This window comes from Oryzias latipes, chromosome 2 (genome assembly GCF_053564925.1).
Source record: "Oryzias latipes strain Hd-rR chromosome 2, Olatipes_Hd-rR_3.1".
Classification (NCBI taxonomy): Eukaryota; Metazoa; Chordata; class Actinopteri; order Beloniformes; family Adrianichthyidae; genus Oryzias; species Oryzias latipes.
The window spans coordinates 35,436,905-35,462,678 of record NC_136238.1 but is presented as its reverse complement, the minus strand read 5'-3'; the positions used below and the strand labels follow the sequence as shown (position 1 = coordinate 35,462,678).

Sequence of the window (25,774 nt, the reverse complement as noted above, 5' to 3'; positions counted from 1 at the left end):
GCTGCAGTGAATGCATGTGAACACATTTTTTGCATAATGCCAGTTCATCGTACGGGTTTCAACTGCCAAAATCAGAAAAAATGAGTCCATGAAGGAGGAAGGTATGTCATTTAACAGGTAAGTATTTTAATTTTTTTTCTTTTAAGGCTGCAGGGGCTTCATTAATAGAACACATGTTGACATGCATGATGCTGCAGGGCTGTTATCAACATGCTGCATGATGTACATTTATTTTGTTGTCAATATAAATGTACATTTTATTTTGCTAAACCTGTATACAGTATACTAGGCTATTATAGTAATACAGATTTATACATTTCTGACTCAGTGACTGAGTCAGGTTTCCAATGGACTCAGAGTTCAGGAAAAAGTGGATCTTGGCTATCAAAAGAGTTAACCCAGATGGATCACTGTGGTACCAACTAGAAATACAGTCTGGCTGTTCAAAACATTTGTGGAAACAGATTTTGATAAGAGGCCAGATTGTTTTTTTAGGGTAAATCTATTGTTCACTTTTGGACTTCTTTTGATTATTATTATTGTTAATAATAATAATAATAATATATATTTTTTTATTATTTATTGACTTATTATTTATTTATTATTTATTGTTTGTATTGACTTACGATTGATTTATTAATATTATTATTATTATTATTGACTTATTGTTGGGTTTTTCTAAATAATTTAAATTGCATGTCAAAGAGGTCTAAAACTTCTAAATGTTTAGAAATTAATTTTAAAAATTCTTTCTAATAATTTTTTTATTTGTAAGAAGTCCTGCAACAATGCATTTTCATTCAAGTTTGAGCTTTTAAGGCTGACTGTCTCTTCTTTAACAACAAATGATGTATGTATATATATATATTATATACATAAAATATAATATATTTATATATATGTATAAATATTTAAATCTAAAAATATATACAGTTTATAAAAGCTACTTAGACACCACTAAAATCAATGGAAATCAATGTCAAGTGGGCGTCGTCGACCTCACCAAGATGGCGTCGCGCTCCGCCACCGTCGGCCAGGCTTCTAAAGCGGGCGTGTCTCCTCTAGTGATATAACTCATTGGTTAGCGCCTCGTGCTGTTCTTCTTCTTTGTTTGGCTAACAGCGTCATGGTGCTTTAGCGCCACCAGCTGGTCTGGAGTGTTGTCTGTCGCTCAGATTATGTCGAGAGTTGCAAAAAAAAAGCCCTTTTAACTTGACTGGCAAATAAAGTTTAGAGTAAACAGTTTATTTTCAGGAGATAAAAATAAAATCAAAATTGAAATAAATGTATCGAGGAAACTTTTTGAGAGCTGTTGTGACGTCATCACACTGTGTCTCATTCCAATGTTCAGATTTGACTACAAAACGCATCAGAAACTAAACCTGATCACATTCGTTTATTGTATTTCTAAAATAAAGACATTTCTTAAGCAAACAAGTTAACAAAAAACAAAGAAAATATCAAGCATAAAGATCGAAAAAAACTTTTTCTGAAGAGAATTACAACTATAAATAAACATTCAACTGTATAGTTAATACCAATACAAACAATAATTTTGAAATTCTTATTACAGTGAAAAAACTAGAGATATTAACCTAGTTTAATTAAAATTAGATTAATAAATTTATGAAGTATATAACTGAGATGTTACATAATAAAAGAAAAGTGAAAGAAATTAAAGATCTTTGGAAAGCAAACATTTTTGACAAACAATCTGCAAAGATTTTAATGCTGTTTTTTGTTTCTGTGTCTTCTTCAAAGATTTTTTTCAAAAAAAAAACCGGGAAAGATTTAAATAAATTCACAGATTTTTTCAGGTTAAGACAAAAAAAACTTACGGTACAGACCAAACGTTTGGAAACACCTTCTCATTCAAAGAGTTCTTTATTTTCATGACTGTTACATCCCTGGGGAGGGCGCAACAGCACAACCATGAAATAAGACAAGTAGTCAAGGATGGTGTGTGTGTGTATATATATATATATATATGTAGAGAGAGAGAGAGAGAGAGAGAGAGAGAGAGAGAGAGAGAGTGGAGTGACAAGCAACAAGATGAGAGCAAAGCAGAGGGCTGTGCCCGTAACAATGACTATGAAAATTGTAGATTCACACTGAAGGCATCAAAACTATGAATGAACACATGTGGACTTCTATACATAAAAAAAAGGGTGAAACAACTGAGAATATGTCATATTGTAGGTTCTTCATAGTAGCCACCTTTTGCTTTGATTACTGCTTTGCACACTTTTGGCATTCTCTGGATGAGCTTCAAAAATGTTGAGAAATGCAGAAATGTGTGCTGCAGATGCCACGTTTGCCACTAGAGGGCAGCATAGCAGCTTCAGTCTTTGTCATTGTTGCTGTGTGAGCCTGAAGGAGCTTCAAAGTGAGCTGCAGCTTGGTTCAGACAAACCTCCACATTCACACACAGATGTGATCCTGAAGAAGTCTGAACAGAACATTTCAGGAGAACTCTTCAGTCCAGAACATGAGCCTGCATTGTTCCTGAAACTGGGATCAAAGTTCTGCTCTCTGCTCCAACAGAACCACCTTCATGAGCTCCTGGTTTCTTCTGGATCCTCCAACATTCAGACGCTCTCTGACTGAGTTCATGTCTGCACAGAAACCTTCAGGATTCTCTTCTTCCACACGTCTTTCACTCTGAAACTTTCTTCTGAATGTGGATCATCTCAGTCAGACGTTCAGCAGCATCAGAGCCGTGCATGTGCTCCTCCTCATGAGTCCTGAAGCTGCACCGTCAGCTGCAGAGCTTCAGAGCTGCTTCCTTCTCAGACTTTCCACTTTCTTTGGCTCTCTGGCTCTGATGCTGCTGCTGCTGCAGAAAAACCAGCAGCTGCAGAAAAACTCTGCAGAGACTCACAGAGAGAGGATGGAGGCAGCAGATGAAGCTGCTGCAGACTGACAGCTGAAGGAACTGAAGCACTTTCTACATTCTAGTTCCAAATGTTCTACAGAATCCATCAGAGGTTGAAAGTCTTCCTCAGTACTCGAGTACTTTAGTTCAGCAGCTCCTCTTTTCCTCTAAGGTGAAGCTTCATGTGGACGACTTCTTCTTTTCTCCTCTTTTCTGGAGCTTGGGCTCCATGCAGTCTGATCAGCTCTGATTTGGGCTTCAGTTGATGTTTGTGATCATGAACTCTGGATTCTTCTTAGAAGGAGACGTTCTGCCTCTTTAGCAGAGAGCAGAACGTTGATCTGATCTGTTGGAAGCCACTCCATCCTGAAGCTGCACTGCTGAGTTCCTGTCCACCAGGGGGCAGTGTTACGGCTTTGCCTGCCTTATTATTCTGCTCATCTGTCAGGTTGGGACTTCCAACACACAAACATTTGACCTTTTCACTTCATAAAAAAGTTTGTTAAACACTTTGGTGACATGTGACGTTTCCGCTATTTTTTCCATTTTTTTTTATTTTCTCTGTACTCTTCATTATTTTTCAAGAAAATTCAATTCATTAACTGACTGTTTAGTGCAGCAGAAAAGTTACTGCTGAGTCAGCATCATATGTTTCAATCCTAATTTCAAAGAGTATCAAAGTGGAAATGATGGATTTAACATTGAAAAATGTGAGCATAGAGGCTGAATCCTACATGAACTCTTTCAGAGGAAAGACTTTTAAACTGAACAAAAAAGAATAATCAAACTATTAGAACAAGCAGGAGACAATGTCATAATAATGTAACACAGCTTCATGAACAGGGAAACACAGACGTCAGCTGACAGGAAGATTGAAATCAGTTACTATGGCAACACAAGAGACAAGAAACAGAAGATTTCCCAACACCAAGTTAGAATGAGAAGAGGAAAAAAAATGAGAAGAGGAGGTGCAGTTCTCCATCAGTCCACCGGGGGAGCTGCAGCACAATAACTGTCCACTTGATGCTGAGAGAGACAGTGGAGCTGATCTCAGATCAGTTCCTGCTGCAGCTCTGACACTCATCTCCACTTCCTCTGATTCCTCCATCACTCTGCTCTCCACCTCCCAGGAACACCGTCCAGTCACAACATCTCTGTAGACCAGACTCAGAACCTGCAGAGAGAAAGTGTAGAGGCAGAGATGAAGGAGTGTCTTCTTATCCTGGTCTGTCAGTCAGTGATGCAGCACAGCAGCAGAAAGAGCAGCAGGAGCTTCAGTCCTGTTCAGAGCAGCAGCTTCCTGTCATCTTCACCTGTTGGAGCTTCTGCTGCTCTGATTGGCTGACTGTTGTCCTGAAGCCTGTCATCATTCTCCTCAGAGCTTCACTGAGAAGCTGCAGCTTCACAGGAAACTCTGCATCTTTGCTCTCAGACTAACTTTAGGACCAAACATCTGGAAGCAGCTGGACTGACTCCAACCCTCTACTGACCTCAGAGTCTGCAGTTTGGAGTTTGGACTCTCCACCAGATCCTGGAGCTGCTGAACATCTGAAGACTGAAGGTTGTTGTTTCTCAGGTCCAGTTCTGTCAGGTGGGACGGGTTGGACTTCAGAGCTGAGACCAGAGCAGCACAGCTGGTCTTTGACAAACTGCAGCTCCACAACCTGAATCCAGAACAAAGAGTTGAGTTTAAAGACAAAGTTCATGTTTTTCATCTTTCACTTCTTCTAAAGATTTCAGAGCTGAAGAAGATCAGAAAGTTTAGAAAAAGTCCAAAGATGTGAAGCAACAGCAGCAGATCAGAAGAGTCCAGCAGAAGCAGAGAAGAAGAACATTCAGGAACATTCAGGACAACATGCAGCTGCTTCAGGAAAGAAGTCCAGATGTGTGAAAGTCAAACATCAGCCTGTGGCTGCATCCAAACCAACTGATGTTTCTGCAGCAACAGCAGAAAAAGTCCACTTCCTCTTTCTGCTCAGCTCTTCTCCAAACAGCACTGAATCATGGGAGAATTTCAGCAGCAGGATGCTGGAAAGTCTTCATCCCAGTCTTCAGGAGATGATCTTCCAGTCCTTCTCTGCTGCAGCCCTTCAAGCAGAGACTTTCAGCTCCAACAGATCAAAGCAGAGAGAAGAAGGAAGTGATGAGGAAGAGTCAGCAGCAAATGTTTGACATTGATCCCTGATCCACGACTTCAGCTCTGAATGAAGAGTCAGAAGCTGCTGGGAGCTTTGATGGATGATGTGATGATGTTTGTGGATGAAAAGGTGAGGATGTCTGTGGAGGATGTGTCTGTCAGAGCAGCATCCAGCTGCAGCATGACTCTGTCACTGTCTGCTCACAAACATCAGCCGCTGGACTCTCAGCTGCATCTGCTGAAACACAGCAGCAGGACTCAGAGTGCATGTGAGCGTGCACGGCTGTTTCTTCTGCATGTGCTTTAAAGGAGTCTGTTGGAGCAAAGACACAAAGAACCACAGAGGAGGAGTAGGAGAGTGTGATGCTGTAGTATCGCGAGACCCAGCGAGACGAGTGTGGTGAGTCGACTTGGCGGCGCGTAAGCATTTGAACAAACATTTTCGATCTTGTTTCATTTTTCCGCCATATTAAAATATTTCCTGCTAACTAACACAACCTGTTAAGAGTATTAAGCTTCTGTCAGCCTGGAGGACCTGGAGAATTTCATTGACGAGTGTTTTAATACCTGCAACATGGTGAAGCCCAGAACCGCCACCACCACCCCCTCCGCCAAGCGTGAACGGCCTGAGGACTCTCCCGGGGCTGTGTCCTCTCCAGGCAGCGGAATGAGCGATATCCTGGATTCGATTGATAAAAAGCTCTCCAGCTTTGATTGCCGCCTAAATCTGCTGGAGATCCTCCATAGAGAATTTCAAGGTCTGCGGGAGTCTCTGGAATTCAGCCAGCAGCAGGTGCGGGAGCTCGCAGCGGAGAACCAGGCCCTCAGAGAGACCGTGAAGACCCTGAGCAATGACACCGCCCGTCTCTCCGAGGAGAACCGATCCATCAAGGAAACCCTCCTGGATCTTCAGTCGAGGAGCATGAGGGACAATCTAGTGATCGCGGGGGTTCCAGAGGAGGTAGGAGAAGACCCCGAGGCCACCGTTAGATCCTTTTTACAGGTCCACCTGAAGCTCCCCAAGGAGGAGGTGCAGAAGATCTCCTTCCACAGGGTTCACCGCCTCGGAGGAAGAAGGTCCGACCACCAGCGCCCGCGTCCTATTGTGGCTAAATTCGAACATTTCAAACAGAAGGAGTTGGTGAAGGGCCGCGGACGGGAACTGAGAGGCACGCATTACAGCGTTAATGACCAGTTCCCGGCAGAAATCCTCCGTAGAAGAAAGATCCTGTTCCCGCTGAGGAGGAAACATCTTGCTGCTGGTTCGAGAGCGATTGTGGCTGTTGACAAACTTTACGTGGACGGCCGGCTGTTCCGGGACCCGGAGATCACCCCCTGGCTGTGCTGAAGGCTTTCAGACCCGCGCTGAGAACATCTGCGCTGCCCAGAAGAAACCCGCTAAACTTACTTCAATGAATGGAAAACCGGATCATCAATAATCCACACCTCGATCGCAGGAAAACAGTCTTTTTTTTTCTTCGTCACCTCAGTCCCACTGATGTTTCTATTGTTGTTTTGTTGTTGTTTTCGTTTTCCCTTCTATCTCTTTTTTTCTTTCCTTTACTCTCCCCCCCCCCTCTCCCCCCTCATCATATGTAAATCACCTGGAAGCAACTCATCCTCGGTAAGTATTCATTTATGCACGGAACGGGCGCGCGCGCACACAAGCGCACACAGGGGCGTGCACATGCGATCCCGCACACACACGCCGACATACTGCAATCACCTCACACAGGCTCTCATAGGACGCACGCGACACGCAGCTCACATAGCCAGAAAACGTTCACGCGCACAGCGCTTCTCAATGCGGGCACGCGCACACGGACTGGTACACAAGCACTACTTAGCTTTACACCTTTTCAGTCAGAGCAGTTATGAACAGTCTTAACATCGTTAGCTGGAATGTGCGTGGACTTGGCTCTGAGCCAAAGAGACTAAAAGTGTTAAATCACCTGGATGGTCTAAAAGCAGATATAGCTCTACTGCAGGAGACCCATTTATCGGATTCTTTGAATCACCTTATGTGCTGCTTACAATTTCCAGTTATATACTCTGCCAGTTACAACTCCAAACAACGAGGAGTTGCTGTTTTAATTAATAAAAATCTTAATTTTACTCATAAGGATACAGTTACTGACCCAGAAGGCAGATTTGTAATCATTAATATATCCATTCAGAATAAGGACTTTTGTATAGTGAGTGTTTATGGCCCTAATGTTGATGACTCTTCCTTCTTTCACAGATTCTTCACCTCACTCTCAGTTCACTCTGACTCCACAATCATTATAGGAGGAGACGTCAACCTTGTTTTGGACCCTGAACTTGACAGACTCAGCACAGCAGCAAATCAGCGTACATGGCGATCTGCAAGTATTCTAAAGCAGTACATGAATGATCTGGGTCTCTGCGACGCGTGGCGCTCATGTCACCCAAACACTAAAGGGTTCACCTTTTTTTCTCCAGTTCACTATTCACACTCCCGTTGAGACTATTTATTAATCAGTAACTCTCTTTTAAAAAATATTCAAAGCTCCAATATCCATCCAATTATTATCAGTGATCATGCACCAGTCTCTGTAAACATTTCTAGGGAAAAATCCACACCCTCTAGTACAACCTGGAGGTTTAATACGTCTCTGTTAAAGGACCAGGAATTTCTTGAATTCTTTAAAAAAGAGTGGGCAACCTTCTTAGACTTCAACAATACTCCAGACATCCCACCGTGCGTTCTTTGGGAAACAGCAAAGGTAGTCATGAGAGGGAAAATCATTTCTTATTCAACGCACAAAAAACGCAAAGAGAAAGCAGATTTATTAGAATTAGAAAATAAAATCAAAACCCTGGAGACTGCTTCTGCTGCTTCTGCACAGGAACACATTCTGGGAGATCTGAAAAATTTAAAGCTGCAGTTAAATGATATCATTAATAAACGAACACAATTTCAAATACAAAGGCTACGACTTGAAAGATTTGAAAACTCTAATAAATCTGGCAAATTTCTGGCTAATCAGCTTAAAATTAATAGAGAAAAATCATCAATCACCTCTATTATGGACCAAACAGGAAATATCACCCATGACCCGGTCAAAATTAATAACGCATTTGAAAACTTTTATAAAAACCTGTACACACCGCAGATCAATCCGTCAGAGCAAAGTATTGACTCATTTCTTAATAATGTAAACCTACCCAGGCTAAATGAGGATCAAATCACAAACTTAGATTCTCCGCTCTCGCTGTCTGAACTTCATGAAGCTCTGTTACTTATGCCCAATGGTAAAGCACCAGGGCCTGACGGCTTTCCTGCTGAGTTTTATAAAGAATTCTGGGAACAACTGGCACCAACATTTTATAAAACTGTCACATCTATTAATGAGAGCCAATCAATGCCACCTAACATGAACTCAGCCAACATAATTCTTCTTCTAAAACCAGACAAAGATCCCACTAGTCCTTCAAGCTATCGCCCTATTTCTCTAATCAATGCAGATGTAAAAATGATCTGCAAAGCACTAGCACAGAGAATAGAAAAAATCACTCCTCACATAATTCACTTCGACCAGACTGGATTCATCAAAGGCAGACACTCGGATGATAATGTCCGTAGACTAGTTAATATAATAGACTTTGCCACCATTGAAAACCAGGAAATGACGGTACTATCGCTGGATGCTGAAAAAGCCTTTGACAGAGTAAATTGGAAGTTCCTTATTGCTGCCCTCCATAAGTTTGGTTTTGGAGAAGCATTCATCTATTGGATTAAAATATTATATCACAACCCCAATGCATCAGTTAGAACTAATAAACAGGCTTCAAACAGGTTTTTTCTTGGAAGAGGAACCAGACAGGGCTGCCCACTCTCTCCTTCTCTTTTTGCTATATTCATTGAGCCTTTAGCTGCAGCAATAAGACAGAATGAGAGCATTATAGGAATAAAAACCAAACACAGCCATCATAAAATTAGTCTTTATGCGGATGACATATTACTGTTTTTAAGGAATTTACATTCCGTAAATGAAACAGCAATGATCATAAATGAATTCTCCTCCATATCAGACTATTCCATTAATTGGAATAAGTCTGTTTTATTACCACTCAACAGGAATATGGAACAAAGACTCACAATTCCAGTTAAAACAGGAAATATCAAATATCTGGGTATCTACTTTTCCCCCAAACTATCAGAACTGGTGCAGCTAAACCACACCCCATTACTGAAAAGCATACAGGACGATCTAACACGCTGGACCAACCTGCCTCTGTCCCTTATGGGCAAGGTAGCCACGGTTAAAATGAAAATCGTACCCAAAGTTAATTATCTCTTCTCAATGATTCCCACACAACCGCCATTAAAATGGTTCAAAACATTAGACTCATCCATATCAAGCTTTCTATGGAACAACAAACCTGCAAGAATTAGTCTAAAAACTTTAAAATCTGCAAAAAGCTGTGGAGGATTAGAACTACCTAATTTCCACAAATACTTTCTTGCAAATAGATTACAATATATCTTAAAATGGTTAAAAAATAATCCAGAAACCAACTCATGGTTAGACTTGGAACAGGCGTTATGTGGAAAGATCAACCTGTCACAGCTACCATTTATTAGCCAAACAGTTAAAAAACAGGATTGTTTCAAAAGCATTAATATAAATGCCACCTTAACAGCCTGGTGGGAATTTCTCAAAATATCAAAATCATCAATTCAACCGTGCAAAATGACACCCATCTGGAACAACCCGGACATCCTTATTAACAAAAAAATGATTCACTTCCCAGCTTGGCAAGCAGGGGGCATAAAACAACTAGAGCACATAATTATTGATAGAAGATTCATAACTCCCCAGGAACTTCAAGACAAACATGGAATAAATAACTTCTTGGAATATCAGCAACTTAAATCAAGTATTACTAAAAAGTATAAAATTAAAGACGACGATTTAAAGCTACCAGATGTAGTTACCACTCTGATTTATTTTCCAATGAATAGAACTCTCTCCAAAATATACAAACTTTTATGTAATTTAGATAAAAATATTGCCCTTCCAACAAAAAAATGGGATGCAGATTTGAGCATCAGCACAGATGAAAGCTTCTGGTCAGAACTCTGTCTAAACACCTTTAAACTGACAAAAAGTCCAAATCTGCAGCTAATCCATCTCAAAACTCTTCACAGAATTTACTACACTGGACAGAGGATGTTCAAGATGGGTCTCAGTAACTCAGACATTTGCGAGCACTGTGATAATAATCTACCCGACAGCTACATGCACGCACTGTGGTTCTGCACTCCTGTCCAGGCTCTCTGGCAGCAGGTATGTGCCGATTTATCAGTCTGGCTTAAGGTTTCAATCACTGCCTCACCGTCACTTTGTGTGCTTGGTGACATGAGTGCCATCGATATAGAAGAAGGATTAGCATCTATCATTTTCATAACTCTTTGTATTGCCAAAAAAACTATTTTAATAAATTGGAAAAAAAAGAAAAATATAAACATAAGTCAACACAGAAATCTGCTGTTTGATCATATCAGCTTGGAAAAAATGTCAGCCCAAAGCTCAAGTAACTTTGAAAGAATTCAGTCTCTCTGGTCTCCTGTGGTTGACTCCATGACTTAGGGGGTGGAGGGCTTGGTCGTCGCTGCTCCTTGTCCTTCTGCCGTGGTTTGGGGTGGGGGTCGGGGCCTCCGGTGCCTGGCGGGGGCGGTGGGGGGCTCCGTTGGTCGGGGGGTCGGGTCCGGTGCCTGGGTGGGGCGGGCTGGGGCGCTGCGTGGTCCTCTGGGCTTGGGTGTGGGGGTGCGTGGTGGGGGGGTGGGGTGGTGGTCTGGCCTGGCTTGGGGGGGTGGTCCCTTTGCCTGTGCTGGGGGGGGTTGGCGGGGGGCCCTGCTCGGGTGGGGGGGGCCCAGCGGCGCCGGATGGGCTGCCCATCTGCACCTGGGGCTGGGATCGGCCCTTCCCTGGCTCTGGGACGGGACGGGACAACCCTCTCGGGGCCCCCGGTCGCTCTGGGTGTCACCCGCTTCGGCTGCGGGGTCTGGGGTGGGGTGGGGTGGGGGGCTTGTCGGCCCTGTCCTGTGGGGGGGCGTTCTGGGGGGGAGGGGGGGCCCATTATTAGTACGGGTCGGGGGGGCTAACGGGTCGGGGTCTCCGCTGAGGCAATCAGTGGTTGCCTCGGCCGGTTGGCCTCCTCGGTCCCGTCGAGGCCTGACCAGAGCTCTTCTAGGGCCGGCGTCTGGGGGTGGGGGCCTGGGCTTGCTCCGGGGGGGGGCGACGCTTTCTGGCTCCTCTCTCTCTGTGTGGGGTGGGTGGTGCCGGGCCTGGGGTGTCGGCGCCTCCGGGGGTGGGGCCCCTGGGCTGGGTGGCCCTGGCCCCTTTGCTGGGGGTGGGCTGGGGGACGGCTGTTTGACCACCGGGGGACAGTCTACCAGCTGTCCCCAACTTACCCCCTTCCTTATATAACCTCATATTAGGGTGAGGGGGTGGGGGGTCTAGCCTGCGATGCGCCTTGGGGGGGGGCTACTTGGGAGTGGCCCCCCTCCTATGGTTGCCATATGGAGTGGGCCCCCCCTCTTTCGGTTTTATTTGCAACTTAGACATGTAGGGTCCTTGGTAGGGTGGGTGCTTGGACATCACTGCAAGCAAGCAGCAGATGTCCTCCTGGCACCCTACCCGCCAATTTTAACCGCACCTTAGACATTTAGGGCCCCTTGGTGTGGAGGGTGAGGGGACATCACTGTGAGTAATCAGGAGATGTCCCCTTGGTGCCCTACTCGCCAATTTTAACTGCACCCCCCTTAGTACACACACCCCTCCCCCTTCAATATATACATTCAAACATAAACACACACACATGCACACAAACACCCTCTCAAACACCCATACACGCACACACATTTTACAAGGAAGGTGGGACCTGGGTCCATCTGTCCCCTACCCCTTCCCTGGTGGGGGGTGCGGGCCCCTTGGCGATGGCGGCCGTGTCCCTTGGGTGCCGGCTCCCTGGGCCCGGTGGTGCTCTCTCCGCGCGGTGGGGGGGTTCATATTACACCTGAGCCGGGGGTGTTCGTGTCCCTGGGGGGTGGGTCCTGGTCCTTGCCCCTGGGCGCTGGGCCCCGCCAAACTTCCAACATGGCCGAGCCTGGTCGGGCCATATTTATAACACCCCTTGTGGGCCGCCCTTTTTTCCCCGGGGTTCCCCCCTCCTGGGCGGGGGCGGTGGGCCCCTGCCTTGCTCCTACCTGGACTAACCGTGGGCCGGGTGGGTGGCTGCCTGGAGTGCGGAGCGGGTCTCCCTTGGGGGGTCCTGGCTCGTACCTGGGGTCGGGGCGGGGGGATGCCCGGAACTCCTGGGTGGTGGTGGGGTGCTCGTCTGGGGCTGTGGGCGTCCCTCTCCGGTGGGGCCCTGCGTTGGGCTCTTCCGGCGCGGCGGGGGGCTGCTTTCCTGGCTGGGCTGGGGCGGCGCTCTCTTTCCCTCTGCGCCTCCCTGCTCTCTGGCTCTGGGGGCCTCGCGGCGGTCCTGCTGGCCCTGGCCTGGGTGGCGGTCTTGGTCGCCCGGGGGGGCGGTTGTTCCCTGCCTGTTCCCGTGTGGTGTTGGGGGAATTCCGGCTGCCGCTGCTGCTGCGGCGGGGGTCTGGGTGTGGGGGTGGCTGGGCGCTCCTCCTCCTTCTTTTCACATTCCACCATCCATTTTAGAAGAACATAAATACTCACTTGAGCACAGGTGTTAGCTCACCTTTGCACTAATAGTTTGCATGATTGAATGAATGAAAGATTTCACACTAGTTGGTTTAAAGGCATAGGTATGCGTTCGTGAGCACTATCTGTTTTGTGTGCATGTTGACATGTGGACATTTTTGCGGCTAGCAGGTGTGTTGATAATATTTGGGTGTGTGTGAACAGGCCCCGCCCTTTCTGTACTACATTTGAACCGTACCGTAACGATAAACAACCAGTAAACCTGTCTGCTCTATGCTGCTTCATGGTCTTACCCCCCTTCCCCTCCTATTATCACCCTCCTACCCCCCCCTCTCTCTAACGTCCCTCTCTCTTCTTCCCCTCTTTCCGTTTCCGTCCGGTCCAACACCAAAGATTTTCAAACATGATTGAAATTAATAAAGTTTGGCCTCAATTACAAAAGGGGTTTATTCAGACATACCTTTGGTTTGTCTGAAGATGAATAACCCCTCTTGTTAAAATAAAATATGTCCAACACAAGAGGCCCTCAGCTCTCATCTGTTTGCCTAGCTGTTGGACAGGACAAGTTAGAAAAAAAAAAAAAAAAAAAAAAGACACAAAGAAGAGCTGATGGCTGCAAGCAGAACTTTGTGGAGCACAAATGTCAGCAGACAGCTTTGAAAGAAGCAGCTGCAGGAAGAAAAGAAGAAGTTCTTCTGCAGATCTTTGAAGAGAACAAGCAGCTGCAGGAAGATGCTGCTGCAGATCAGAATCTGGACATTTCTGCTCACTGTGGGTCAACACAACTTTGTCATCATATTTATCTAAACACAACTGAAACATGGAGTCTGACCTCAGAGTCTGCAGTCTGCAGTCTGGACTCTCCAGAAAACCACACAGATGAACAACTCCTGAATCCTGCAGGTTCTGGTTGTAGCTCAGGTCCAGTTTTGTAAGATTAGACGGGTTTTTCTTCAGAGCTGAGACCAGAGCTTCACAACTGATCTCTGACAGACTGCAGCTTATCAACCTGAAATCAGATAGAAAAGTGTGTTCAGGAGCAGTGATGCAGCTGGAGGTCCAGGAACTTGGTCCATTCAGTCAGGTGGGACCCGCCCTGATGACAGACTGACAGATGACATTTGAAATTTGGGGATCAAAAAATGTGATGATCTGTAAATGAAAATGCATTGGGGAGGGAGGTCAACCTGATCAGAGGTCGACCTCCCTACCACTATAAAGCTGCTCTATCCAGTACTTGAAGTATGCTCTGACCGGCACTCCCAGCTTGAGAGTGGTGTCAGTCACAAACAGTGTTAAAAGCCAAAACCTCATCCACATGCTTAGGATTTGAACCCAAGCAACTCTTAGGAAAACATAAGACAACTGCACCATATACTGGACACAGACATTGTAGCTAAATAAGGGCAACCTACCAAATGGTGCTAGACAGACACATCAGTTTATCACAAAAGATTTGTTCATCCATAATTTTTTCACAATTTTCAAACAAGAATCCGCCATTTCTGTTGTAACATCATGTTTTTTTGGTAATTTGATGAAAACAATAAGATTTCCAATAATAAGAAATCCTATTTTGATACTTTTAAATGTTTATCAAAAAATACATATTTGTAACAGAAGAAAGAAGAGAAAAAAGGGAAACACTACCTTCAATTGAATATAATATTGTCACTAAAAGTCAGCAAAAGAAAAAAAGTAAAAACATGAAGATTACAGCATGTATGCCCTGGAGTCGAACCCACAATTCCTGCTTGAGTAAAAACATAAAGTGCAGCTGCTTTGACTACAAGGCTTTAGCACACAACTATGGCATTCACCAACATTTTGGCTTTTTTGACACCCGTATGTGACAAATCAAAGCACCATTTTTGACGTGCAGTTTGTACCCAATAAAATGCTGCTTTTTATGTCCGTGTTGGGACAATACATGAAGCCGTTAATTGTGTGCTATTTTTAAAAGGTGCATATAAACCTGTGTTTTTGATGGTCAAAATGCAAATTATAGAGTTTTCTTCGTTCCTCTCTCTTTGTGTGGGGTGGGGGTTGTGGGGCCTGGGGGGTCGGGACTTTGGGGGATGGGGCCCCTGGGTTGAGGAGACATGGGCCCAATCCTGGGGGGGGGGGGGGGGGGTTTGGGGGACAGCTGTTTTACCTACAGGGGTCAGTCTACCAGCTGTCCCCCATCAACCTTCTTCCTCATATGATGGGGTGGGGGTTTGGCCTACACTGTAAACCCGAATAAGTTCAGTGAACTCAAAATCTTTGAGGAAACAGATTACATAATAATTTTTAAGTTGACTCACTTAAAAAGTACAAGTTATTTGAACTTAAAATCTTTGAGTTGAATAAAATAAAACAATTTAACTAAAATTAAACTATAACTTTTTATTTAACTAACTTAAAGATTCTTACTTTACTGAACTAGAATATTTTGTTTTTATTGAACCTTTATACATTAGTTAATTAACTAAAAAACTTTAATATATCTCAACTCAAAATTAATCATTTGAAGTCTAAACTAGTCTTATTTGTCCTTAGTCAGGGCCATTCTTACAAAAGAAAAACTGAGGCAGAATTGTAATTGCAAGTTTATTTTTAAACCACCTTACACAAGTACATTTGAACAACTTGTGGTACTAGAAAATGTATAACACTGCACAATTTGTGTTAAGAAAAACTGCACAAGCCATAAAAAAAAAAAATCAGTCTTCAAGAAAAGCAAGAAATGAGCACTAATCTTTTTTTACACCATTTCCTTATACAACTTTATGAAAAAGAGCATTCTTACATTTCAAGAAAAGCAAAAATTGTTTATCAGCCTTTTGTTTTGTTTTTTACACTTTTCCCACATAAAACAGCATTTTCTTAGGCTGCCCTTTCCCTACAAACATCAGCACTCAAAAAAATACCCATTTGGGAATGTCTCCTACCACAAGCTCATCTTCCACCACAACTGATGTACTGAGCGGACAGAAATGCACTGAACTTGTATTGTTGTTGCTGACGGTCAGAATGCCAACAGAGGAGTTGCTGATGTCTGCCTCTGGTGACTATTTAATCTGCAAAGAAAAAAAAACAGTGTAGTATTAAAGAGAGAGAATTGATCGCTTGAGGGAAGAAAACTTTATGCAAAAACTACAACCTGAAATTTACATTTTAAGAGAAGGTCAGAAATTACACATCAAGAAAATTACTAAAGTTGATTTAAATTAATGATTTCAAGCATTGTAGTCAAAGCAATAAATAATTTACACATATTTATCAAACTCATTAAAGAAATGATGAAATGCATAGATTAAAAAGACAGAAAATAAAACAAAAACGTCACTTAAATCACATTTGCTTAATTCAATACAGTGATCTTTAACTAAAGTCATGTAGAGCTTGATTTATTGCTTGAAAAGGATCTGGAAGAACAGAGCTTATATAATACAAAATCAAATGAAATCAAAATAGGACTATTTGTAAGAATCCTCATGTTTCCATAAGGCACTGTACACAAAGAAATGAACAAAAGCTTCTGTAACATGACAATCTGAAAACAGGATCACATTTATTCACCCAAACCCCACCCCTCCCTCCACCTAACCAGTTTCACCAACATAACTCTCAGCTTGTGCCTGATGTTCAGCACCTTTCAGGACACGTCCAGGAATTCCATCCGGCCCAGCTGCTTACCTAGTATTCACCCTCTGGAACTCTTTACTGATGTAATGCTCTCACAGTTAGCACTCGTAACTCTCCACAAGGTTGTGTCTTTGTTATGGGGCAGTTTTTCAACTACAGCACAGAACATCTCCATAACAATGACACAACCTGCTGGAAAGAATGTCACCTTCTTGCCAATGCAACTTAAGAGCAAAGATTCAGTTCAATTTTATTTATATATTCCTATGTCACAACAGAAGTCGTCTCCATGGGCTTCATACCGGCAATTGTACAAGAACATGAAATCATAATACATTAGGTATTGGCTAAACTAAACTAAACAGACTAAACTAAACTGGGCATCCCTGCCATTAGACCCTCTTACACAGTAATGAAAAACTCCTTTATAAAAAATAAGAAAAAGACTCCTCCCCCAGGACGGACAGGCGATGTACCAGAACTCTTAGAGAAGAATTACATTTTCTAGTTCAACAACTGCTTTTTTTAAAGTCCAGCAGATTGGCGTCATCCAGATAAAAAAAGGGGACGGCTGTGGGCCCGAGACGAGTCAGAGGCGAGGTCCACGGTCAGGTACAGGAGCACAGATGAGCTGGAGTGCAATATTTTAGGAGACTATGTGCTTTGCCACATAACATTGCTTTGGCACGACTTTCTGGTTAAGTTGTATTACCCACACAGCTGGAGTATTAACCAGCACACTGTCACTGGTACTATTTAGTGAATAAAACATTATCCATCATAAAGTACTTACATTCCAAACTTTGAAGAACTGTGGGTCCTCCTCACGTTTGTATATGGGAAGCCAGTACAGGACAGGAGTACGTTTGACATCAGCTGTCTGCTCTTGGTGCACAGAGACAAATCCAAATTAATATGGCAAACATATTTCAAATGACTGCACCCTTTGGTCTGGCTCAGTTCAGTTCATCTAGTCTTTAATTATTTTAAAATTGTACAGTTATTTCAAAAAATACACCAAACATAAGATGACATTAAATTCATATTTACAAATGCATTGGGATCAACGTTGATGTTTTTTTCTCCAGTGAAGTAAACATTTACAGTCATTCACTTTATTAGAAACGCTCAGTGATTAATATGAACCGATCCAAGTCAGTCCCTTCTTTTAGCTATACTAATGCATAATGTTGATCATGCCATGCAGTTATACCTCACCTGTTTAGCATAGAGGTGCAGAATGTCCAAGTCAGCCCCGTCTTTTAGCTACAATAATGCATAATGTTGATTATGCCATGCAGTTACACCTCACGTGTTTATCATAGAGGTGCAGAATGTCGCATAGAGCCTTCCGGTTCGTGCTGCCTTCTGTCTCAAAAAGATCAGTATCCTCTGCGTCTGTCTGTCCAGGTCAAAATAAAAACTGTTTTCGCAGGTTGACATTTGTGATGCGATGAAACTCAGCTCACATCTACAAAAAAAAAATTAAAATGTTAAACACAATTTAAAGTTTTTTCAAGCTACTGGTAGCTTGGAAAAACCGCTGCATTTTACAAAAACCTCAATACTCTGTCTACAATATGTAATCTATGATGCATAGTAATATTTTTTTTATATTTATGCATTAGCTAGAATGACATATTTCAGAGGATGTTTAAGGAAGAGACAAAACAGTTACCGTAAATTCCGGACTACAAAGCGCACCCGATTACAAGCCGCACCCACCCATTTTCACGTGTTTAACTACTTTTAAACATACACAAGCCGCGTCAGAGTACAAGCTGCGCATGTGTTAGGCGACATTGTCATCCTGACAGATCACGTCCTGAATCCCAGAGTGGGTGCGATTCATTAGCACACTATGGGTGGAGTCAGCTTTTTCTCAGGCCCATGCATTTGAGTATATCAACATCTGTCAAACAGCATGGATCTCTATTCTGTTCACAAGTTCCTCAGTTATGGTGTTTTTATTTCAGTTTTTTTCTTTTTACTTATTGACAATCTAGGTATCATACATAAAATTACAAACAGTAACCATATAATCAACATTACATCCCTCAGTTATGATGAGGAAATTTACATCCGCGATTCCCCATTTCCCATGAGTCTTAGGGGCTAAAGGCGGGGCCAACGCCAGGCTCGCCATACTGTTGTATGTGTTTAAGAATGAACAAGTATCAGCAGTGCATAGAAGGGTGAATGGGAACAGCTCTCCTTCCGCTTGTGTCGCGTCAGCGTTATGGGAGTAACAGGGCTGGTTAAAAAAACACACCAGTAAAATAAAGCAGCGGCGACTGAAAAGCGTGCGCCTCAGCGCGATACACGCGCCTCAGTGCAGGGCGTGCGTCAGAAGTTTTCTTCCACAACAAACACTGTTGCTCCGCTCAGTCCTTAGAAACAGTTAAAACGACCACGTCAATTTGTGTTTCCAGTCGTCTCCCGACAAAATAAAGGCTGATGTTATTCCCACATATTTACGTGCAGCCAGTGCTGCCAGTGCAGCCGAGTCACTATGACTCAGAGGTAAATTCACTCCGGAGCATGCGCTGTTCTCTCCGTCACGCAGCTGACCGGCTTTTCCAAACCCGTTGGTGATGGTGGATTTTTTCACGCTGCTTTTAACTATTGCTTTTAACTTGAAAGCTGCATCATATTGCAGTGGCGATCACGTGCACGTTGGGTCTAATGGCACCAAAGGATTCTGGGATGCGGCCGGGCATGCGTGTTTCGTTTTGTTGAACCATGACTGAAGTGTCTAAGACCCCCCTTCCCCTCCTATTATCACCCCCTACCCCCCCTCTCTCTAACGTCCCTCTCTCTTCTTCCCCTCTTTTCTTTTCCGTCCGGTCCAACACCAAAGATTTTCAGACATGTTTGAAATTAATAAAGGTTGGCCTCAATTACAAAAGGGGTTTATTCAGGCATACCTTTGGTTTGTCTGAAGATTAATAACCCCTCTTGTTAAAGTAAAATATGTCCAACCCAAGAGACCCTCAGCTCTCATCTGACTGCCCAGTTGTTGGACAGGACAAGTTATAAAAAAAAAAAAAAAAAAAAAAAGAAGTGTCTAAGACCTGAAGTCAAATCCATGCTGTTTGGCTGCTAAGAGGTGTGTTGAAAAATAAATGCCTTGTGCTTGGTGATAGATAGAGAAATCAAACCATTCACTGAGTTCGAAAGTACGTACATGGCGGCTGCCAATTAAATCCATAAATTAGCCACGTCACTGTATAAGCCGCAGGGCTGTAAGCGCAGGAAAAAAGTAGCGGCTTATAGTCCGGAAATTACGGTATATTAAAATATTTGACATTGTGAAACACAAATCACAACCAAACCAGTGGCCAAAATACCGTTTTTTGAGTCTTAACCAAACTATATGATACATTAAGTACTTTAACTTGAGCCCAAATCAGGACAAAGTTATAACTGCAACATAACATTAAGGTAGCTTGGACATTTTTACTTATTTATAATTAATTAAATTTGTCAACAAGGTCAAATGTTCTCCATAGCCGGAGAATTCATTGGACTGGGAGCTGCTCGTGTCTTAGATATTGCAGCCATGTTTTACAATCAAAACTTACCTCCGCTCTTATTTTTCAAACGCACCGCCGGTTCACTAGATACGAGAACACGTTAGCGTAAGGCAGCTAGCTTAGCCCACATTTGCATTTATTAGGTTACTACGTGAAATACAAGTTACACAAAAACATAACGATTACCAAATCACAGAGCCTGTGGTAAAAAGTAGTAGAAAAAAAAACGCAATTCCCACTGACTCGTATATGTGGCTGTGGCAGCCGCTCTGCCAGAGCTAGCTGTTAGCTAGTAGTAACGGTTAGCTAGTAGTAACGGTTAGATAATTTAAAATGTGCGCCAACCAACTCGGTAAACGTAAAACTTGAAACTTTGCTCCAACAACTTCTTTTAACCACAAGCAATAATTCTCTGATGACATGATATTGCAAAACATACATAATTGTTTAATTCAGAACAAATATTCGATGATACATACAAACTCGTGGAGCACGTCATGAATACAAAGGATATACTAGAAGGAACATCAAAAGAAGCAACAAATATATAATACAGAGGCGGAAGTCATAAAATATAATAAAAAATAAAATAATACGACTTACATAGACGTATGTGAGTTATCAACTTGGGCCAGCTGACACTTGCATCAGACCTCCGCCATCTTGAAGACTTCTGTGGCTGAGTTCACGTTCATGGGCGTACGTTATGACCTCATCACGTCTCATTACTCATAAGTTTTGACTCCAAGGTTTCATTTACTCAAAATGTTTTAGTCCAATAAAGATATAAATGTGGCAAAAGTTGAATCGGCTTATAGGTTTTAAGCTGACTCAACTTGTTTGCTACTTTTGAGTTCAGTGATTATAAAACTTTTGAGCTCATTGGACTATCCGGGTTTACAGTGTACGATGCACCTTGGGGGGGAGGAGCTCCTTGGCAGTCGTCCCCCTCCCATGGTTGCCGTATGGAAACAGGCCCCCCCTCTCTCGGTTTTAATTGCACCCTTGGTGGTGGTGGTGGGGGGCTGCTTGGACATCACTGCCAACAAACAGCAGATGTCCTCTCAGTACCCTACCCGCCAATTTTAACTGCACCCCCTTAAGACACACACCCTTTACCCCACAAAAATATACACTCCAACACACACAAACACATACATGCACAGTATGTGGTCAGATGGTCAGAGGTCCCACCTTCCTTGTGAGATGTATGTATGTGTATTTGTGAGTGTGTAAGACACCACAGCTTTAATTTTTAACTATACAGATTAACAAACAAACTAAATCGGTGGATCACATAACCATAAAACACAACTACCTTACAACATTTTGCAAGTACTATTACAGGTTTAACTGATCTGGAGGACGCACATTTCGTTTAGGACGCACTCTGGCTCCATCATTTGTAGCATCTCCAGGAGCTTGGATAGGCTCTACAGGAACTTGGTTCTCTACAGGCTCAGCGTCCTCTCCTGAATCAATGTGGTAGTCACAATACAATTCAGTCTCAAAACCAGTTTCTTTTGATGTTTCACCATTTCGGGTTGTAGTCAGGATTTGGTTTACATGTCTTTTTACACATTTCCCATCATTTACAGACACCAAATATTTCACAGCACCCAAAACTTTAATTATTACACTATCCAACCACTTCTTTCCTCCCCTGTAGTTTCTCACCAACACGTTTTCATGGTCAGTGTGTGCCATATTTCGACAACTCTAAACAAAAGAAGAAACACAATCTTTTTATATTTTGATTTTATTAACTTTTATTTAAGTGAGACAACAGAAAAGGAACAACAACAAACAAACGAAAATACACTGGAAAGACAGATCTGAAAAACAAAGACAACTACCAATACTAACACACAAAAACAGGATGTAAAAAAATTAAATAAAAAGGAAAAGTATGTATGTGTGTGTGTGTGTGTGCTGGTGTGTGTGGGTGTGTGTGCTGGTGTGTGCGGGTGTGTGTATGTGTGTAAGGGTGTGAGTGTGTGTGTGATGTAAGGACAACGGGAGAGAATTCCATCCACAAGCTTGAAAAACCATAATGAGAGAAACACAATCTTGAAGCAACTTACCACCAGCAGCCTTACTATTGGCTAAGGACCTTTTAAAATTTTGGATTAACCTTTCTGCCATCCCATTTGATGCAGGATGATAAGCTGGACTTTTGAAGTGCATCCTTCCACAGGCTGCTCCTCTGGTGGCCTGGTGCTCCCGTGTCCTTTTTTCTTACAAAATCTACAATCCACGTCTTTACATCTGCATTCACTGGGCATGTGTCCCTGGCCAGCACACCGATGACGGGTTTCATGCGCTCTTCATTTTTTGAGTCAGAACTTGAAATGGCGTTAGCTTTGAATGTTTTCTGCGACCACTGCTAAGCATTTTGTTTCGCCACTTCAAATGCCAGTCCCATTTCATATGCTGCAGTTAGGGTTAATTATTTAATATGAGCAGCTGATAACAATCGTGTAAGTGCCAAATGTGAGGTCACAAGATTTATGTTAATTTCAATTGGTGGAGTTTAAATCTCAACTTAGTTTTATTTATGAAAGTGGAAAATGTTTGATTTCAGTTATATATCAGGATTGTTTAAATTATATATTGGTTGTGGATATATTAGAAGATTTTTGTTATGTGCAGAGAAAATAAGATCCTGTACCTTTAAGAAAGTAGCGCACCCGACATGAGGGAGGGGCGGGGGAGTTTGGTGTATCGGTAGTGGCAGGAGACAGAGTGACGAGCATGCACGGTCTTTTTTTGACCATGTTCATGTTCTTGTGGCCAGTCTAAGGCACAGCTGTGCAATAATCATGCTGTCTAATCAGCATCTTGATATGGCACACCTGCGAGGTGTGTTGGATTGTCTTGGCAAAGGAGAAGTGCTCACTATCACAGATTTAGACAGATTTGTGAACAATATTTCAGAGAACTGGTTATTTTGTGTATGTGGAAAATGTTTCACATCTTCGAGTTCATTCCATAAAAAATGGGAGGAATAACAAAAGTGTTGCGTTTATATTTTTGGTCAGTGTATTTTGGAAGAGATGGATCAAAGAATATCTTCCTCAACTTCAGGAGCATCAGCGGTGGGCCACAGATTCCAGGAACTTTGTAGAAGGAGACGTGGTTCTTCTTGCAGATGACTCTGCACCAAGAAACTCTTGGATTATGGGAAAAATCATTGTAGTGATTCCTGACAACAAGGGTTTTGTTCGCAGAGTGAGGATAAAGCAAAGACTAGCATCCTAGACAGACCCATTACAAAGATCTGTCTTCTTCTGGAGTCTGAATGGGCCTGTGTTAAAGAAGACTGAACGTTTGCTAAGACCCAAGTTCAGGACGTTTTCTCCCCACACTTGCCGTTCATGTTCATGTTCAAGTTAAATTTCATTTAAGTATAAAAAAGGAAGTGGATTTTATGTTGTTTTATTTTTATTTTTGTGGATGTTAATAAAGCAAGGAAAACGACTGCAAGTGGATGACATCCCTATTTTCCCCCCATTTCATTCATGCACTTCCACCATTTTGCTTTTTCTTCTTTTTTCTTGTGGAGAACATGCGTCAGCCACACGCTCTCGCCCTGATAGGTTTATTGGAAACCTACAAATCGGTCACGCAGTTCAGCACCTTTGACTCCACAAACAAACCTATCTCTGAGAGCATCTTCTAGAAAAGTCCCAAACTTGCATGTAGAAGCCAGCTTTCTTAGGCTTGCCATGTACTCACGTATTAGCTTGTTTTTAGACTGATTCCTTGTGTTGAATTTGTATCTTTCTGCAATGACGTCAGTTTTAGGGACAAAATGGGTGCGCAGCAAAACCAGCAAATCCAGCGGTCTTCACCTGCCTGGTCCTCTCAGGGTGGCCAGGCTTGTGGGTATCCTGTTGGCTGCTGTGATGGTCGGGCATGCGGCGCTGGTGGGTCGGTCAGCCGGAGGGGGTTACTGCGTGGCGGCGGGAGGTAACCAGAAGATTGTGAGTATGTGTGCGAGAGTGCATGGGTGGGACAGACCTGGTGGCTGGCTCGCTGGGGTCCTCTGCGGCTCCCCCCCCCCCATCACAGAGGGGGGAGGGCACTGAGAGGGTTGGGGAGGGGTCTCAGATAATATGGCGGGGGAGGAGGTTTGTAGTGGGTAGGGTTATGGCGGGTGGCTGTGGGTGCGCAACAATCTCTGGGTTGTTCATGTTGGGTGCTGTGGCTGGCTCCCGGAGACGGGGCGCCAGTTGGGTGGTGGGCGGCTCATGGGTTCTCGGGGCCCTGGCCTTGTCCTTGGCCCGTGTCTCGGTGTCCGGCGCCCGGCGGCCCCCACGGCTGCCGCCTGGTACTGCTAAGCGCTCCTGTCCTGTGGCCTGCGGGCCGGACGCCGGGTTCGCTTATGCCTTTGGGCGTTGGGGGGGCCCCTGTAGGGGGGCCTTCTCTGCGCCTGGCTGGGTGGGTGGGTGGGCGACCCCCCCTCCCCTCCTGGCCTGGGGGTCATGCACATGCACGTGCACACTGCCACACTGCTCCCTGTCTGCTTCATCCCTCCTCCTAACCCACAGTGTATTGATGGACAGATGTTTTTCACTCATCTTAGTGTCAGATTTTCACCTTTGATGTAATCTTTATCTTTCCAGCAGATCTGGTATATTTGTTACAGCTTAAAATAATAACTTATCCAAATTGGTGCTTGTATCCCCCACTTTCTCACCTCTCTTCCTTTTGCTCTCTTCCACCACCCCCTCTCACAATCTTCCCCTCTCCCTCCCCACACACATTAAATGTAAAAAATAAATAAAAAATAATACAACAAAAAGGGGTTTATACAAATCTACACTCTGGTTTCTCGAAGTTATATAACCTTTTTTGTGATAGTAAAACTTGTCCAACACAAAGGGCCTTCAGCTTGTTTGCTCAGCTGTTGGACAGAACAAGTTAAAAAGAAAGAAAAAAAAAAATCCAGCAGCTCCTCCAGCTTTTTCTCCGACGGCTTAACAAGTCCATAAACAGTGTGTGGTTTTTCTTTCCCACCACTGTCAAAAACACTGCTTTGGCCTTCTCCGTGTCCATTTTAATTGTATTTGCCACAAAGAATTGTTCCAACCTTTCCAAATAGGCTCATTTTCATCAACTGCAAATCTTCACCTTTTCCAAACGCCGCCATGTTTCAAAGCTGGTTGTCTTGTCTCAACAGAGTTTCGCTTCTAAAACTTGTTTCACCAGGGTAAAAATCCCATCCTCGTCGCCAAAAATAGGTTGTGTCCAGTTAAAAAAAGAAAACGGGGAGGTCCGGCAGCGTTAATGAAGGAGTAGGACGTGTTTCTACGGCTCCCGCAGCTTAATATCCTGTTTGGTATATTTTACGAAGAAAACTACGACAAAAACGACCAGAAGTCTTTCTGAAGATGCCTAGACCACATAAGACCACAGACCTGGCTGCAAAGACGGACAAAACTGGAAATAAGCCTGGAAATGAAACCGCAGTGAGTGGAGATAAGCTAACAGCAGCTAACAAGCAAGCTACAGCTGTCCCCCCAGCAGGGGTTCTGGATGTGGAGAAATTGATGGAGAGAATATCCACTGAAGTGCACAAAGCTATGCTGAAAGCTGTGGAGGAGGCTTTTGATAAAAGGATTGAACCAGTGCTGCGGGCACTACAGACTTGCAGAGATTGCTGGTTTGGGAACTCGGGTAAGCTCAGTGGAGCAGCGGGTGTCCGATCATGAGGACATCTGCAGCGGCCATGATGCGCTGGTTGCAGGTTTCAAATCTAAACTCGAGACGGCGCTCGCCAAAATTGATGACTTAGAGAACCGAAGTTGACGTTGCAACATCAGAGTCGTGGGGCTTCCCGAAGGGAGCGAGGGATCTAACCCGGTTCTTTTTGTGGGAAACTTTCTCCCGAAGTTGG

At 43.5% G+C, this 25,774-nt stretch overlaps 2 protein-coding genes across 4 annotated transcripts in view; both read right to left on the bottom strand.

The window, feature by feature from the left end:
- Window positions 1-25,774, bottom strand: part of LOC144987176 (uncharacterized) — a 427,194-nt gene that overhangs the window by 338,996 nt on the left and 62,424 nt on the right. The gene's annotated exons all lie outside the window — the stretch shown is intronic.
- Window positions 1,866-25,774, bottom strand: part of LOC144986819 (NLR family CARD domain-containing protein 3-like) — a 61,165-nt gene continuing 37,256 nt past the window's right edge. For all 3 annotated transcript variants that reach the window (XM_078935067.1, XM_078935072.1, XM_078935071.1), the window contains 3 exons: window positions 13,539-13,715; window positions 4,366-4,539; window positions 1,866-4,049 (listed from right to left, as the gene is read on the bottom strand). In XM_078935067.1, coding sequence (XP_078791193.1) covers window positions 4,043-4,049; window positions 4,366-4,539; window positions 13,539-13,715 — 358 coding nt within the window. In that variant the 3' untranslated portion in view covers window positions 1,866-4,042. The remainder of the gene's footprint in view (window positions 4,050-4,365; window positions 4,540-13,538; window positions 13,716-25,774) is intronic.